Source organism: Cetorhinus maximus, chromosome 10 (genome assembly GCF_964194155.1).
Source record: "Cetorhinus maximus chromosome 10, sCetMax3.hap1.1, whole genome shotgun sequence".
Classification (NCBI taxonomy): domain Eukaryota; kingdom Metazoa; phylum Chordata; class Chondrichthyes; order Lamniformes; family Cetorhinidae; genus Cetorhinus; species Cetorhinus maximus.
The window spans coordinates 66,356,363-66,375,114 of record NC_135888.1 but is presented as its reverse complement, the minus strand read 5'-3'; the positions used below and the strand labels follow the sequence as shown (position 1 = coordinate 66,375,114).

Genomic DNA, 18,752 nt, shown 5'->3' with positions numbered 1-18,752 from the left:
ACTACAGATATAATCAATGCCATGGGACCACAAGGATGAGTACTGATTACACCGTAGGTATGCTGAAGCAGACATTCAGGAGTTTGGATGGTCTCCACGGTATGCTTTAGTAAGAGTTCGCCCCATCAAAGAGGTCTGCTGCATCCTGCATAAACTGGCCACAGGCACAGTAGCAGTAGAAGGCCTCATTAGATAAGGAAGACCAGGGAGAAGATTAGAAAGCAGCAGCGAGAGGGGGGCCTCACCAAAACCTCACCACAAAGTATCGAGGGTTGAGCTAATTGCTCAGTGACTCAGGTGATCTGCTCACTCCCTGACCTGAAAACATACACAAAGGCCTTCTGCATTAAAAGTCTTTGTCACATCTTTTATCACTTCCTTAATCCTGCATCAAAGAACATCAAAACCATTCAGCCACCTTCAAAATCAATGCCATGCCAACAAGGCATGCTCAGAAGCTGGGGAAAAAATATGCTACAAATAAAAGTGTCAAATGCAATAAAGGTGATGAATTTAATCCCCAGCACAATAATTGCCTTATATTCATTTCTCCTTCCAACTATCAAATCATGGTTCCTTTATCAGAAGAAAGTTTCCAAACACTACCACTCCTATAATCCTACAATATGCTTGCCTAATGGGGCAGAGTTTTCAGGCCCCCCTGAGGTCAGGAATGGAGGCATCCGGAGCATGAAAACAGTTGTGCCGGTCAGTACACTGGTTTCCTGACATCTTTTCCACCACCAGCCATTTTTGCCAGGGTAGTTTCTGGGCTAGCAGGGTTACCTGCACCCATGTGGCAGGTGGTCAATGAGGTTCATTAAGAATCTTGTTAACCGCAGTTAAAGGAGGCCAACTGGGATTTTCTAGACAGCCTCTAGTTTCCTGACACAGTGGCTAGCAGTTTACTACCTGGAGGTGTGCACCCAGGGGCAGACCAGAGGGCCAGCACTCGATCCACAGAGGCCTCCAGGTCCTCCCTGGCTGCCAGGGTACAGGTGCAGCCAAAGGCTACATATAGAGGTAACCCCACCCTCTCCTCAACATGGGTGGTTTGGCTGCTGAATCTTTGTTACTTAGTTTTTAAAAAGTTGGTGAGAGGGGTGTCTCCAGGTTGAAGCTTCCTCTGAATTACTTACTCTCTACTGAAGCCTTCTGTTCTTCCCAAGCTGGACGGCCTCTGACTGGCACTCCAGCTTCAAGAGTCCACCTTTTATGTCTTGAGTCTATGAGGTCACTAGTCAAGTAAACTCCAATTGCACGCCTTCATATACACTTGTTAGTTGATGCTCACTATCAATAATGACATAAGAACAAACTGTGATTGTATATTGCAATAGAAGACACAGCACTGAATCCTTGTGCGCTCCCACAACCACCTCCAGCTCTAGACTTACAGTTAACCAGTAGCCCGAGCTGTACATTGATTGGTCAGTACTGTCACATGGTTAGTCCACTTGCATTCTCTTAAAGGTACATGGTATTCCACTTTACCACATCCCTTCCCCTTTACTTAAAAAATACAGTTGACAAACTTAATAACATGTTAACTATTCACACTAATAACTATTTACAAATCAAGTCTCTCAGGAGGCTTTTTCAGACATGTTGAGCATTGCAGTTAAACAACCTCAGCTGGTTTTTCCGAGACCTCCTTTTCAGGGCACAGTTGTCCACTAGGTTCCTCAGTGGAAATGAGCAATTTGTCTCCCTGACCCCCTTGGATCCCACAGGCCCCACTGATACTTCCAAACCGTGTGACCTATTCTCTACATGCAGAACAGACTCAAGTGTAGATGAAGACTGCATTTCTTCTTGTGAGATGGGCGTTCTATTGCTGAGATGATCCATATGACACCTAATTATTTGTCCGTTTACCTATACATTATAGGAGAGGGGTCCAGTTACTGCACTCACCTCGCCTAACAGCCAATTGGGCCTATCACCAAAGTTCTTTGCGAGGACAGCATCTCCCACCATGAAAGTTCTTTCGTGACCATGACCATCGTGCCTGGTCTCCTGCGCCTCTTGGCTTTTCTCCGCCCTCCCCTCTAAATTTGGCTGGATAAGGGTCAGGCGGTGCAGAGACGTCTCTTCATTAGTAGTTCTGCAGGGGCAATGCCGGTCGTTGTGTGTGGCGTGGTCCGGTATGCGAACAAGAACCGGGACAATCTTGAGCCGATGGAATCCCCTTCCATCTTTTTCATCCCAGATTTAAAGGTTTGGACTGACCGCTCAGTCATGCCATTCAATGCTGGGTGGTAGGGTGAGGTTTTGATATGAGCAATGCCGTTAAGGGTCGTGAACCTGTGGAACTCCCTGCTGATAAAAGTGGTCCCATTGTCGGACACGAGGACCTCCGGCAAACCATGCACTATAAAGCTCTGCCGCAAACGGTCTATGGTGGCAGCCGATGTGGGCGATTGGACTTCATAGATGCTCATCCATTTGGAGTGGGAGTCATTCAGTAAAAGGAACATTGTGTTCAAGAAGGGTCCAACATAATCAACGTGGAGGCGCACCCAATGGTGCCCCGGCCATTCCCATGGGTGCAATGGAGCTAAGCGGGGGAGTTTTTGCACCTTTTGGTATTGAGGACAGCTTTTGACCAAGTCTATGCCTGGCCACAACAAATAGCTACATGCGAGCATCTTCATTCTGCTAATGCCCAGGTGAGCGCTATGTAGCTTGGCTAATAACGGCCTTTGCCCCCTCAGGGGCACGATAACTTTTGTTCCCCAGAGTAATATGCCGTCCTGGCACGAGAGTTCATATCTGCGATCAGAATAGGGCTTCATCTCCTCGGATTTAGATCCACCTGACCAACCATTCAAGACCTGCTCCCAGACATTTGACAATAGTGGGTCCCGGCTTGACCACTCACAGGTTTGTCTGGTCTGAACAGGGGAGGAATCTAGAAAATGTAGCACTAAGACCAGTTCTTGGGGAATCAGAGCCTCCCTGTTATTAGCTGGCAGGGGAAGGCGGCTTAGTGCATCGGCATATGCGATTTGACTACCCGAAAGTGGCTAATATTAGTGCCCATCTCTGGATGCAAGCCGATGCAATAGATGGTATCACTTTATCTTCTCCAAATAATCCCAGTAGAGACTTATGGTCAGATATAATATAGAAATGGCGACTGTGGAGATATTGATTAAACTTCCGGATGCCGAACACAATCGATAAGCCCTCTTTTTCAATTTGGGAATATCATTGCTCTGAGACACTGAGTGTGCGAGATGTATGACCAGTGGGTCATTCGGAGCCATCCACCATCTGATGTGAAAGGACAGCCCCTATTCCATAAGGGGATGCATCACATATTAAAATTAATTCCTTCTTGGGGTCAAAGTGGACCAACAAGGCCGACAATCTTAACAATTGCTTCACTTTTAGGAAGGCATCCTGGTGTGGGGCTTGCCAACTTCATTTCTGGTTCTTCTTAAGCAGGCCATACAATGGGGCTAGCACAGTCGACAGATTTGGGAGGAATCAGCTGTAGTAGTTTACCATGCCTAAGAAGGTCTTAAGCTCTGTGGTATTTCTCGGGGCAGGTGCCTCGCAAATGGCCTGGAGATTTTCTTCCACAGGATGCAGGCCCTGCGCATCAATCTTGTGGCTCAAGTAAACTACCTCCTTAGCTTGGAACAGACACTTCTCTCATTTTAAACGTACCCTCACTTGTGTGAAGCATTTGAGCACCTCTTCTAGATTTGCTAAGTGTTCATCGTAAGTCAGTCCCGTGACCAATACGTCATCCAAATATGGGGCAATCCTTGAAGCAAGTTTTCCATCGTTCTTTGGAAAATAGCACATGCCAAGAAGACCCCAAAGGGTAGACGTGTGTATTGTCACAATCTTCGGTATATTTATGGTGACAAATTTCCTAGAGTCCTTTTCCAACTCTACCTGCTGGTAGGCATGGCTCATGTCTAATGTCGAAAATGTGGTGCCTCCACCCTCTTTGAATACAGTTCCTCAATCTTGGGTACCGGGTGTCAATCGAGCTTGACCACCTTATTGACAGTTAGCTTATAGTCACCATGTAAATGCACACTTTGGTCCAGCTTAAGTACATGTATGATGGGTGCCGCCCACTCAGAAAATTGCACTGGTTATAGGATGCCCAATTTTTCTAGTCTGTTCAGTTCAGTTTCAACCTTGTCCCATAGAGCATAAGGGACTGGTCAGGCTCTTATAAACCTGGTGCTTGCGTCTGTTTCTACATGGATTCTGGCCTGTAGCCCTCAAATCCTTCCTAACATGTCGTTGAAAACAGAAGCATACTTTTGCAACAATTCCTGTAAGCCTTTCGTTGTAATTTGGAAAATTTCAGCCCATTTCAATTTAACCTTTTTGAGTCAGTTGCGGCCTATTAAGCTGGGGTCCTCTCCAGTTACCACTATCATGGGCAGCCTTTCAGATTGATCCCCATACGTTATCGAGACTTGACATAACCCTTTCAGTCTTATTTCTTCACCCGTGTAAGTTCTCAGTTTAGTGTCCGAAACTTCCAATCTTAAAGGCTGGGTTTTCCTTTATTCAAGTATCTCAATGTATGATCTCCAGCAACGGACATCAACGCTCCAGTATCAACTTCCATCTTAACGGATTGCCCATTGACTATAATGACTACTTGGGTCGGCTCGGTTCTACCCACTTTCTGGTTATATAATGAATGGATGTCTGATTCTATTTTTTCTGGTTCTTCCATGAGACATATTTCACGATTTCTCCCTTTGTCTTTAAAATGCTATCTCAGCCTATCTCTGCAGTGCCGCATTATGTGACCATAGCGGTGGCAAAAAAAGCATTCGACTTGTTTGAATCCTTGATCGCCCACTGGATGCCTGGATGCATTTCTTCGTGTCTTTTGTTGCCGGTCTGTCCCACCATACCAGATGGATGGCGCCATTTTGTGTATCCCTTACAGCTTCCAAATTTCTAACAGCGCTCTCCACGGCTGTGGCTAATTCTAATGCCTTACTGAAGTCTCGATTAGCTTCGGCTCGGAAATGCCTTTGAATAGTATCATCTCCAATCCCACATATCAGTCGGTCTCTCAACAGATCACCAATGGACATTCCGAATTCGCAATGTTTAGTTACTGCCTTTTAGTTACTGTTGGCTATTGTCTCCCCTGGAAGCCTATTCCTTGAATTGGACTTGAAATGCTGCATAGTGGCTGAGGGCTTTGTACTCAGGTGGTTTTGTATGTTTTGCTCCTGCATGTGGACAAAAGGATCGCCCTCTTCTTTTCCTCCTCCACTATGTCGTTAGCGGTAAAAAGAATGCTAGGCATTTGACATACTGAGATCAGTCAACTGAAATGGGGTCAAATGGATCGACACACCAAACTGCAGCATCGTGAACGATTGCAAGGGGGCTGCGCTTCCGATGGGCTTCCCAGTTAATGATGAATTCAGGTGTTTGGCTTACTGCGGCTTTCTTGACTGCCGTCGATCGATTCGTGTTTTGCCTTCCGCAAAGTTGCCCTCTCTCTGGGGTCTCTCATAATTTTCTGTCCATAGCCATTTTTCTTGTATGTACCTCTTTAAATGTATTGCTGCTTTAAGAGCAATCACCTTTTTTAAAATTCCATCTCTGCAGCTGTCAGCTTTTCTGTGCTGTGTTTCGCGCTCTTTTCAAGTTTTAGCGATTCTGCGGGGTTTTTTTATTTTTGAATTTAAAACTGCAACACAGCTTTCTGCTCTGACTGTCGCCTATTATACAATCCAAGTGCAGATTCTCTTTCTAATGTTTTGCTCACCGGTCTTGTGAATTCTCACTCGGGTCTTACTATTTTGTTATTTTCATCCTCATTGTCAGATTTACATCTTGAGTCTATGAGTTCACTAGTTGAGTAAACTTGAATTGCATGCCTTCATATAACTTGTTAGTTGATGCTCACTATCAATAATGGAGTGAGACCGACATAAGAATGAACTGTGGCTGTTTATTGCAACAGAAGGCAGAGCACTAAATCCTTGCATGCTCCCATAGCCACATCCAGCTCTAGACTTAGTTAACCAGTAGCCTGTGCTGTACATTGATTTGTCAGTACTATCACATGGCTAGTCCACTTGCATTCTCTTATAGGCACATGGTACTCCACTTTACCACACCACCCACCATCCTCCAGTGGATGGCCAGCAGCCATAGCTGTGGCCCAACAGCCTTGGAAGGCACTGGGGGGGGTGGGGTCCCCAGCAGGCTGAAGCACTCCCCGCATTTCTGCCGCCAAAGACCTTAATAGGGCCCTTAATTGGCTACCTGCCAACCCATACTAGCTAGCGATACAAAATGCCTTGTTTCCCTGACTATTTTTTCCTTGAGCTGCTGGGTGTCCCATGGCTGAGAAAACCCAGCCGGCCAGAATTAAATCTATAAAATCGGATAAACGTGAGGCTCCAAGCCCCATTACAATATTTCGCATCTTGTCCCATGTCCTGCTTCAAGAAGTGGGACGGTTGGAGATAGATTGGAGATTTTAAAAATATCTCACCTGACCACAACATGTCTGTTTTAGGGGTTAAAATTACCCTGATAGATACTGTACAGAATGGAAGGAAGCCATCTGGCCTATCAGCCTGCCTTGGCTCTTTGGAGGAGATATCCAATTGGTCCCACTCAATGTTCTCACTAAGCTGCACAGGTATGCGGCCATGCAACAATCAGAAACATACAATGCAGGGAACACACAAGCTTTGTAAAAGTAAGCTTGCCTTTCAGATGTGCACATGCATGTTTGCATGTCAATCTTAAAGGGACTCTGCAGTGCAACAAGCCAGCTGCAGCTGCACACAGAAGACAGAGGTTAGAGGGAGCATTGACCCAATTCTTCTGATCTTTCCCCATAGCCCTGTAATTCTCTTCCTTTGAAATATTCACCCAATTGCCTTTTAAAAACTGTTTTTGAATCTGCTTCCACCATCTTTTCAGGCAGTGCATTCCAGCTGACCACAACAAATCATTAAAAAAAGTTTCCTCATGTCGTCTCTATTTTGTTTTGACAATATTCTTCAATGTGTGTCCTCTAGTTACCAACTCTTCCATTACTGGAAACAGTTTCTCCTTATTTATTCAATCGAAACCATTCATGATTTGGAACACCTCTATCAAATCTCCTTTTAACATCCTCTGCTCATAGAACAACTCCAGCTTCTCCAGATAATTGAAGTCCATCATTCCTGCTACCATCCTGTTAAATCTCTTCCACACTTAAGGCCTTGTGGTGCCCAGAATTAATGTTGCTTGGACTGCGGAAGTTAGAAATTGTGCACCCGAGAAGTCACTGGGTGCATCTACTTTCATTCTCAGTACTTACAAATTAAAAAAGAAAAAATCTGCAATTATACGGCATTTTTCACAATTTAATGACATCCCAAAGCACTTTATAGCCAATAAGTTACTTTTGAAGTGTAGTCACTCTTGTTTTGTAAGCAAACCAGACAGCTGATTTACAGACAGCAAGATTCCATGTACACCAATGAGATAATTGGCTAAGCAAATTAAATGCTAATTTGTTTTACTGATGTTGATTGATGGATGCATTTGGCCAGAACACTGAAAAAACTCTTTTGCTCTAGGCTAATGAAATCTTTTACGGCCATTTGAAAAGGCAGGGGTGACTTTCAACTGATAAGTGGCATCTCCAACTAAACACCATCCCTTAATAATGTACTAAAATATCAACCTATATTTTAATTCAAGCCCTGGCCACAATTCTGACCCAGAAGTGGGTACACTCCCAACTAAGTTGTCCTCATAATTTTCCATGCGCATGTTCTCAATGGGGAGATTCACCTTCCAGCTACACATATTGGGAAGTGGGGTGTGTTGCTCTCGACATTCCATCCTGTTAATAATTAATAAAATTCGATCATTAATACCGACTGCAATGATATAAATGCCATAGATGGTTCTACGATGGAAAAGAACCATGTTCCCCTTGATGAATTTTTTAAAATGGTTCATTGGTGTTTTAGTAACATTTAGCTACATTTTAATGTTGCCTACATGACAATTTCTAAACAGTTTCTGTATTGAAATTTGATTGTGTGGTACTTGCACACACTGAATGGAATTTTATGCCCTCTAGGTGTGTGTTGGGAGGTGGCGGGGAAGAGGGGGTGGTTATGGTTGGGGGAGGCCTGTATAAGCAGGTGGGATGGCACAGGAATGGGGAGTCCATTGCCTTGCAGGCTCCCCCTGATTAAGTCAAGGGTAGAAAAGTTCGAGGATTGCCTTCCCACCCCTATGTTAAGAGCCTGTTACAAATATCGAGTTCATGGTTCATGTTAATATTTTAGAGGTAATGTTTAGTTCTGGGAAGATTAAAGTTTAACAAGAAAATGGGATCAATGCAACTAAAGCAGCTTGGAGTCTTACACTTAAAAGGTTGGGGCCATCTTGATTTGAGGGATTGACAGCTAGAAAGGTAAGAGACATAGAACAGCAGGTGGGCTTATTTAGCGAGAGAAATTGTGAAGATGGGTTAATTGGCTTGGAGATCAGTTTGAGGATAGGTCAGAGCAGGCTACATCATCGTAGAAATGAGTGGAGTTTAAGAAGGTTCTCTGGTTTCAATTTATCTGTGTGTTTAATGGAAAAGTAAGTGTTCTACAGCAGGGGAAGAGGCTGTATACTTAAAATACTTGTGTTAGCAGGCTCCAGACAGTTTGGGCTCAGAATATCTAAGGGAGCAGTTCAGTGCAGCTGAAGGTTGCAGTTTGGACCTTGTGTGGTTTGCATCTCACAGAGAAGCCCTGAGAGTTGTTTGGTGCAGTTAAGGCCCTGAAGAAGTCCAGGGGAGCTGAGAAGGTTGAAGAAGGTCACTGGTTCCGTCCTGTAGAGGGTTAGGGCTAAGGAGAAGCCATGCGATCCAGTTATAGCTCGGTGTGCAGGGAGACTAGAGTTCGGATAAACATGGGGCAGTGCCTGCTTAGTGAAGCTAGCAGTCTGTAAAACAGTTGTAAGTGTACCATTAATGAGAAGCAGGAGTGCAGCTTTGTGAATCCCATGGAATACATTCTCAGAAGAAGAGATTGAACCATCAGGAAATGAGCAGTCATTGAGGCAAACCAAGTGGGAGCAGTTTTTGAGGGAATTCAGAGGCTAGATCTTGAACTACCTCCTGAGGGAGACAGTTTTAATGAGATTTTGTGACTTGCAGTGGTCACTGATGTCCTGGCAGACTGCTGAGAAATCCTTGGGATATATCTTGGTCACATTGACCATTTAAGGTGCAGTGTGGTGTGTTCGACACAGTTTGCCTGTTAATTCATATTTACCTCATGTTAATTCTGGATGTGAGAATATAAGATAGATATTGTAGATTGTTTTACTTTACAAATTTGTATAGTAAAATTCATTTTGTTTATTTAAAACAGTGGAATCTTATGGCTTTATTCTCCTGGTGGGTAACTGGGATTTCAAACTTTGTTTAAACAAAAAGTAACTGATCCTTTACCAGATCCTAACAAGGACCTTAAGTGGCCAAATAAGAGTCACTTAAGGGCCTCATCCTGCCTACTCTGGTATTCTAACAATTGGGGGGGGGGGGGGGGGGGGGGGAGAGAGGTGGGGGGGGGGGAGGGGGTGGGGGGAGGGGGTGGGGAGGGGGTGCTCAAGTCACATGGTGAGGCCACCAGGTGTATCTTGGTGGGCTTCCCTGCCGGATTGGGGTAGCGATGCACCTGCTGAAAGCCCCTCTTCCACCTGTCAGCCAAATCCCCCCCTCTTTTGTCCGTACCTGCCTGACTGGCCCCGGCGAGCCTGCCCCACACCTTTTTCTTGGACCCCACCCCCATCAATGCTGCTCTGAGGTCTCCTGCAGTTGCAGTAATGGTCAATGCTCTTGGTGGCGCTGCTGGGACTGAAGAGCTGCTAGCCCTCTGATTACTGGCAGCTCTTGGAGGCCAGAACCCTGCCAGCAGGCGTTTAATTCTGTTGGGGTCTGGGAAATGGCCGCTTTGGGGTTGGTGGATGGGACAACTGCCATGGCCAATTAATTCACCTCATTGATTAATTGCATGAAAGTTACCCATCCCAAGACTACACAATTAAGATGGAGGAGAGTAGTTTTAATTCAATTAATTCTAATATTGTTGAATTTATTTTTTCCAGTAACTTCCTTTAAAGAAATCACAGCTTGAAACAACTGAGTGCAGTTTTGCTTGAAAGTAAAGCAGCTGCAGTACGTGGGTCAATACTGGGAACAACTGCAGAACCTGGGCTTGGTCACTGTGATCGAGCCAAAGAACCACACAGTTTCCCTTATTTTGAGTTTGAAATGTCTCAGCAAATTTTGTTTTTAAGCACTAGCATGGAAAGAATTACATTATGGCACACTGACAAGTTTTTATATTGCTATAAAGCCAAAAGATGAAATATTATTTTTTATAGGTATTAAACTAATCTTTAGTATTCACAAACATTTCATACAGATGTCATTGATGACTACTGCCATTTTCAACACCTTTAAATAGCGCTCATAATAGAATTTAGATTTTTCCCAACTGTAATTTCTGATAATTTGCACTCTAATTCAGAATTAAAAATAAGCCTGCTGCTTAAACCGCTGGTGAAGGCAGTTAGAGCATTCTTTCCAATCAGCTCAATGCATCTGGATTCCAATAGATTCCCCTTCATGATGGAAGTTAAAGGTTTTAAGTTAAATGAGGTTGTGTTACTTTTCTGGGGTTACCAGTTGACATATATCATACCCATGCATTGAAATTTAACACAGTTGGTGCCTCCAGCAAACAATCAATCTCTTGCTCTTTCTTTCTATGTGACAGCTCTTGAGGATGACTAGCATATTGGGGAATAGAAAAACTGCACTAATGCAGCAGGAAGTACATTTCTGACACTAGTATGTAAGTTGTTGAACATGACTTGTCACCCTTCCTCCTGCATTTAGCCCAGTGACTGGAGCTTATTACTGATGCAATTAATGTCACCTTATTGACAGATGAAAGAATGCTTCACAGCTGTGAAATGGCAGTTCACTCAAGTTTGGCTCTTCAAATATTAATTAAGGCTGGGATTTCAACTCTTCTGTTGAGAAACCAACACTTTACTGATAGAGGACACACACCTGCACAATGATTTTTTTTTAGTGTATGAATAAAATGTACTCCAGTAACACATGTTTTAACAAAGAATATCACCAGAAAGCAATATTCTCTGAACAACTATCTTTTCAAAATTACACATGCAGAGGAAGTGATTTACTCTGTTCACTAACTTTGATGGAAAATGAAAGACAGGAGATGACAACTTTTATTTTTCCATTACAATTAGTCAATAGAAGAAGACTCATCCTTAACTTCAATATACTCTGTTTCAGAAATGATAGAATTGGTGTAAAATAATATTTATCAGAATGGCAAATGCAACAACTGAAGTAAGTTAGGCTGAATTTGGACAGGTCTTCGTGTAAGAAGGTGTGAACACAATATAAAATGTTTTCACTCAAATTTCGTGGATGACAAAATACAACACAAATTACATTTTATCATAACTTACAGCACTCAACAAACATGTGCAAGCACATACTTAAAACCAACTGGCTTTCTAATACCATCATAAAGTACATACTTCCAATGGAATAAGGAGAATACACTATGTGACTGAACTCTATTGCATTGTATGTAGAGAGATATCAATTTTCCAGATTGTCCAAGTTGTTAGGCTACAGTTAGAGTGCCGTGTGTGTATGTGGGTACCTGGCTATAGAAAGACATACAGAGTAGTTAAGGCCAGTGGTGGGAAACTGCATGCTGAATTTTCCTGGCTCCATGAAGACACGATTGGAGGTGGGGGAGCTGCATTGCGAGGGCTCCCTGATGCATTCCTGTCTCCACAGCCTTCCTAGCAGGGGGACCCAACTAGAATTTGCTGCTCACTCTATGGAAGTGCAAAGCCAATTAGGGTAATTTTGTGACAGCATCAATATTTTCCTGTTGTTAAAGCAGCCCCACCGGCAAGTGCAAAGCCTGCCACCTCATTTGAGGTGGCCATCCAGCAGCAGGCGGGGTGGTAATTGGAGTCAGAGGTTCCATGCTCTAATGACAGGGCCATGGGGATCAAAGCCCAGAAGGTAAATACAGTAAAACTTGGGCAATGGCTGGTACTGGCCCAAACTGATCTTGCATACCTTAAAATGGAACTCCAGTTCGGACCAATACTAGTCATTTCTAAGTTTTAACTGTCTTTTCCTTCTGGGAGGCTCCGACCTCATCTGGGACTTCTCCTGTAGTCAGATCCCCCCCATCCTGATGGCCCTATCAGCCTCATTTGTTGACTTTTCTGCAGGCAACCAAGGGTGCTTCCATGTTGAAGCACCCTCACACTCTCCTGCCTGCCTCAGCAGCATCAACACTCCCGGTGGGGCTGCCAGCCTGACATTGTTGCAGGCCTTCTGATTGGGTACATCCGTCTCTGTCTTTAATTAGGTAGAGCTCCCAGAGGCGGCTTGTTAATTGGCTGCCTCCAGGAAGATTGTGCCCAATGATCTGCCATGATCATTTCTGGGTTCTTGACCCAGAATTGAGGCCGTCATTGGGAATCATGACCCATCGAGGAGATCCATCCCTATATGAGGAGAGACTTGAGGCACTTGGGTTATTTCCATTGGAGCAAAAATGGCTGAGAGAAGATTATTAAAATAATGAAGGGTTTTCATTGAGTCAGTTGAGAGAAACTATTTCCTCTGTTTGGGGAGGCAGTAATGAGATATCTGCACTGTTTACCAAGAGATTGAGTAGAGAGGTCAGGAAAAATGTCATTATGTCGAGGGAATTGGGGCATGGAATACCTCACACATGGACACAAAGATATCTAATGAGGAGTGTTCCTGATTGTGACAACAGATGGAATAGTAATTTTAGTAGTCTGTCCCTGACGTGGGAGCATTTGAAAGTTAGGACAACTATACGGATGGAGGAATGACAAAATATACACTCTAAGAGGAAATGCTTTAAACTGTTTTCTTTCTTGTAGCCAGGACATAAAATGCTTTGATCGTTGAATATAAAGGATCAAAACTAGAAATATAGCTGGTTCAGCACAATGTCTTAATGGAGAGGAAGCATGGTAGTTCTCAAACTGAAGTGAAATGAGGAAACAATGGCAACAGCCGTATCCTGCCCTGACTAAACAACAACCTACCAGTTCAGGATCTCTGTATGACCGGTAACATGTTTGGGTTCCCTTGGTTGCCAGTTGTCAGGGCAACCGAGGAAATTGTCTTAAGGTCAGCTTGGAAAGTTTCATTTTAAAGGAAATCAGATTTTTCCCCTGAGTTCAGCAAGGTTGTAAATTAAACTAGGAATAAGCTATGAAAATCTAATGTACACTGAAGCACCTTAATTATAATGCAATGCTTAGAAGTGAACATTTTGCATATTGTAGAAGGTTGCGTATTTAGGGGATATACACAGTATTTGTTCGGGTACGATCTTCTCAGAAGTGGCCAATTAACAATCTGCCTCCAGGACCCCTGTCTAATTAAGGACAGAAGACGAACCAGATAGGCTCAATCAGTAGGCCGGCAATGATGTCAGGGTGGCAGCCCCACTGGGAGTGTTGGTGCTGCTGAGGCAGGCAGGAGAGCGTGAGGGTGCTTCAACATGGAGGCACCTTTGGTTGCCTGCAGAAAAGTCAACAAATAAAGAGTATATAAAGTAACATTGTCCTTCACAAGCTTTATATTGTTTCCAGATGCTGAAACAAGCTAAATGATATTATAATTATTTATATGAAGTTATGGATGTGCATTTCAATTAATTCAATATAACTAATATTAATGGTTTATAAATTGTTACTTAAAATGATTTTATCAGCTTTGGGATTTGTCGTAAAATGTTGCCTAATTTCAAAATACTTTGCCTACATCAAGTGGTCCAGTCAGGGAAAATCTGAGCAAATTGAGCAGACAGGCCTACCCACTGCATTCTCCTCCTCACTTGCATGTTCTTTCTCCCATCCAGCAGGAAAGGCAAAAGGCTGCCCCTTCATTGCCCCACCACAGGCAAATGATAAGGTGAGGGGCTTCTGACCACCCTTGCAAATTCCCTGCCTTCTGCTGTTGATCCCTTCAAACACTAGAGACTGCCAGAGAGGTGGCAGTAGTCCCTAGGTCAACAGTGGAAAGCCAACTTAAATCCCTTGAGGAAAGAGAAAGCCTAGATGAGGGCCCTTCCCTGAAAATCCAGCAGGGTTGGCTCACATGGTAGTATTTTTTTGCATTTGTCTGGAGCTTGGAAGAAATGCTTAAATTGGAGATGGCCTTGCTGAGTGAGGTGGAATTTGACTGTCAGTTGTTAAAAGGAGATGATCTCAAAAGGAGATTTTGCTGAGGAGTTATCCTAATCTGATGGCGCCACTGTCATGCCAACAGTGAAACACACGCATCGAAAATATTTGTGGGAGTTGTCCATTCTACTAGGTTATAGAAAGGCCAAACAAGCCTTGAATGATTTTTCAGGGAGATGAAGATTTCTGTCCAGACAGGCATGTTGCTGTTTTTATTGAAGTTTCTGGGCGAGGTTAAGGAGAATTTCTTTACATTGATAATTGTTAGCACATGGAATGCTTTGCTGGAGGGAGTAGTTGAGTCAGTGATGACTGTATCTGTTAAGAGAAGAGTGAATAAAATTTTAAAGCTAAAGAATGTGAAGTGACGAGGACAATGGGGTGAATTTTCTATTGCTTTAGCAGAGAGCTGGTACAGAAATGATGGGCCAAGTAGTCTCCTCCCATAGATCAAGCACCTATGATTTGATGGATAGGCTGTGTAGGAATGCTGGCTGAAGGATTCTGGTCACTAAGCCCAGTCATGGGTTGTGGGAAGTCCCGTTCTCAGGGCACAATTCCTCAGAGTTTGGCCGCCAAACAGAAAGTATTAACTGAAGTTAGGAAGACGGAGTTTCTCTCCAGCTTGGTGACCTGCAGGGATCTCTGTGTTTTGTTGCCTGGCCATAGAAACCTAGATACGCGATTGGCTAACAGATCCCCATAAACATATCTCCACCATCAGTACATGATTGCTTCTAGGCACAAAACACCTTAAAGAAGCTTGAGAAGCAGATCTACTGCAAAACAACAGGCAGAAAATGTGAGGAAATGTGGATGCAGAAACCTTACAACTATCACGTACAGCTGAATGCACAAAGGGCAATTCAAAGGAATACATTGGCCAGGATTTTCCATTCGTCGGGCGGATGTGGCAGGCGAGGTGGGCAGGCCCGGGAGCGGCCGGGAAATGGCCCGCCGCCCGCGATTGGCCCCCGACTGCAATTTCACACTGCTGGGTGGGGGCAGGAGGAGTGCGAGTGCAGAAGACTGCACATGTGCCGGGGAGCGCGCGTTGATAGCTCCCTGTGGGCACAGAGCTGCCTCAGGGAGCTGAAGATTTGGAGAAATGAAAATAAAGATTTTAAAGATGATATAAACATATCTCCACAGGTTACTCAGTCACATGAAGAGGGACATGTTTAAAATGATGGTGAAAAATATTTAATATATTGGTTTACCATTGGAAACCTCATCCTGTCTGTAGATGAGGTTTTGTTAAAAGCAAAGGCCACCTGGCCTATTCGCCTGCCCACCAACCGTAAGGTTGGACGGGCAGCGAAAAATACAAATTAATTAATTGCTTAAGGGCATTAATAGGCCTCTTAATTGTCGGCGGGCGCGCTACCGGCTCTCGCATGCACCTGCCGACCGAAAGATCGCGAGAGTGCGCGATGATGTCTGGATGCTCGCCCGACATCGTCGGATGTGATTTTACACCCAACCGGGTCGGACACGCGCCCGCCTGATGAACATAAAATCCTGTCCATTAAGTGTACGGTACCGCACACTTGGGTCTCACCCCCGGTCAGAGGATGAGTGGGAACTCTGCATCATTTCAGTGGGTGGGGCCCGATCAAATTAAGTGCCTGTTGAACACTTAACTGGCCAATTTTGGGCCTACCCCAGGATTTTCGGGCCCTAGGGTCAGAAATCCTGCCCACCGAGGGCTGCCGGCCAATCAGTGGCCATCAGCTCTCCATTGCTGGCAGCGTCCCCATCTTGCCCCACTCACCTGTGTCCAGGGGTGCAATGATGATCCCTGGTGAAGTTCTTGGAGCATTATCAGCAACGGCCACAACTCCTGGCTGAGCAGGAGTTTCCTCTAATTAAATATTGAGAAGAGTGAAGCCATTGTCTTTGGAACCCACCACATAACCTGTTTCCTAGCTACTTCCTCCATCGCTCTCTCCTTTGCAAGTATCTCCATCACTGTTTCCCTTCTAAGTGTCTGGGACTGAACCAGCCTGCTCACAACCTTGGTGTCATATTTGATCCTGTGATGAGCTTCTGACCACAAATCTGTGCCATTACTAAGGCCACCTAGTTCCACCTCTGTAACATTCCCCGACTGCACCTCACTTTAGCTCAGCTGCTGCTGAAACCCACATCCTTGCCTTTGTTATCTCTAGACTTGACAATTCCAATATATTCTTGGCTGGCCTCCCATGTTCCACGCTCTATGGACCATCATCCAAAACCTTCCGTGTCCTTACTTACCAAGTCACATTAAATCATCAGCCCTGTGTTCACTGACCTACACTGGCTCCTAGTTAAGCAATGCTTTGATTTTACAATCCTCATCCATGATTTCAAAACCTGTCATGGCCTCCCCTCTCCATATGTCTGAAATTTCCTCCAACCTTGTAACCCTGTGAGACACTTATGCTCATCTAATTCCAGCCTCCTAAGCACCCTCAATTTTAAATTGCTCCAAAATTGGTGGTCGTGCCTTCAGTTGCCTACATCCTAGGCTCTGGAATTCCCTTCCAAACCTTTCCACCTTGTTGCCTCTGTTTCCTCCTTAAAACCTACCTCTTTGACAAACGTTTTGACCATCTGCCCTAATATCACCCTATCTGCTTTGTAATGTTCCTGTGAAGTGCCTTGGGACATTTTATTATGTTAAAGGTGCTATATAAATGTAAGGCGTTGATGTTGTTGTCAATGCTTTCTGGTGCTGCCTTCTTATTAAGCCTTTCTGGGCAAAAAGTAGAAGCCGCCAAGATCATGCCAGATCACAATCCCTGAAGATCCAAGTTCATGTCTTCTGAATTAGATCTTTTTGGAGTGAAGCTCTCTCGGAACACAGGGACTAGCGTACTTAGCTCTGCTAGCTGTAAGATGATGCATCCCGTCTACAGCAGAGTACTACCCTCCCCACAGCAAACCTATGTAGAACACTTGTGGGCCATTTCCCAAGCAAAAAGGCAGATGCAGTGACTGCTTGAAACCTGGAAGATATCAGAGAGTCTGAAATCCTTTCTTGTGAGCATTTGCAACACAGACCCTTCCCCCACAGACCCAGGCCACCCATCACGGCAGCTAAAGAGAGAGTACAAATTGGAACAACTTGCCAAGTGTTGATCATCATGAGCTCTGTTTTAGCTACAAAATGTAATTTTTATGTTGCTTGTCATTGTGAGGAGCAGCTGCACATGTTTAAATTAGTTTGTAATCTGTGTTAATCTCAGTAATCATAAATGCCATTCCTAATTTTTCCCTGAAGTTAACAGTTCTGTCTAACAAAAGGGATTGAATTAAGTTACTAATAAGTATGTAAATCCAGAAGAGAAAAATATTAAGTGAGGATGGAAGAGGAAAGAGAGAAGCATACAAAAAAAATTAAATCTGCAAGAAAGAAAACGAATGGTAAACTTACGACTGGGTCCATGAATCTTTATAGGCTCAGAAGCGGTAACCAATGTATGAGAGCACTGCTGACACACACAGTCTTTTCCACTGAAAGTAACACGGTCTCCAACTGGAAATGGCTTCCTAAAAAGGAATAACAAGGACTTTAAACACAATTGCATGCAACTCTGGCCATCACTGTGGTTGTGTGCTCTTGAAAATATAATTACTTACTCACAATAACATTCTAGTTTAGCCACATAAAACAGGCTGAAGAATGACACCTATTTTCTAACCATGAAGATGTTGTGCTGTTTAATGACAGTTGTTTACAATTATATTCCCATGTGTCTAATTTACTGTGTAATCTGTGTTCAATTAGCATGTAATATTTGTCTAAGCAAGTCATTAATAAAAACCCTTAAATGGGGTTGTTGGTCTATACAGCAAAATGAAAAGTGGCAATGGGATTATCACCTTGGACTACACTTGCAGCTTTCTCCCCAGAGTTTAAATATGGTTCTGTAGATTGATCATCCATTATAGAACCCACCTATTTTTCATTTCCATCAAGTACAACACATCTCACTTCTACTTGCAATCATTTACTTTCCTTTAATAGGTGTTCATTCCTCCATTTTGATCCATTGGATCAATTCCTACCAATGGGATCACATACTAAAACCATTAGCTCTTACAGCTCATTTGAGACACCCTCTACAATGAGGCATGCACATTAATCAAATAATACATATTGTAAAAAGACATCTTTTGCTGACATAAAAAAGGAATTCTGTAACATGATAAATGACTATTGGAGGAAATTCTCATTTTGGATTCACATCAACCACACTGCAGCAACAAACTTCAAAATTAATTTTTAGTAAAAAGGCAAAAATGTTGCTAGCAGTTTCTGCGAAATTCTCACTAATGAAAGATAAGGAATTAGATAATTTCGTAGTTTGGATTTTCTGAACCTTAGACTAAATTGAAACATCTGCAAATGAGTGGAGAGAGCCTTTGCTGGAGGTGAA

The 18,752-nt window shown here is 43.7% G+C and overlaps 1 protein-coding gene across 9 annotated transcripts in view; it reads right to left on the bottom strand.

Moving 5' to 3' along the window:
* ablim3 (actin binding LIM protein family, member 3) overlaps positions 1–18,752 on the bottom strand; it is a 335,178-nt gene that overhangs the window by 152,653 nt on the left and 163,773 nt on the right. For all 9 annotated transcript variants that reach the window (XM_078550582.1, XM_078550574.1, XM_078550577.1 and 6 more), the window contains one exon: positions 17,747–17,862. In XM_078550582.1, the coding sequence (XP_078406708.1) occupies positions 17,747–17,862 (116 nt within the window). The remainder of the gene's footprint in view (positions 1–17,746; positions 17,863–18,752) is intronic.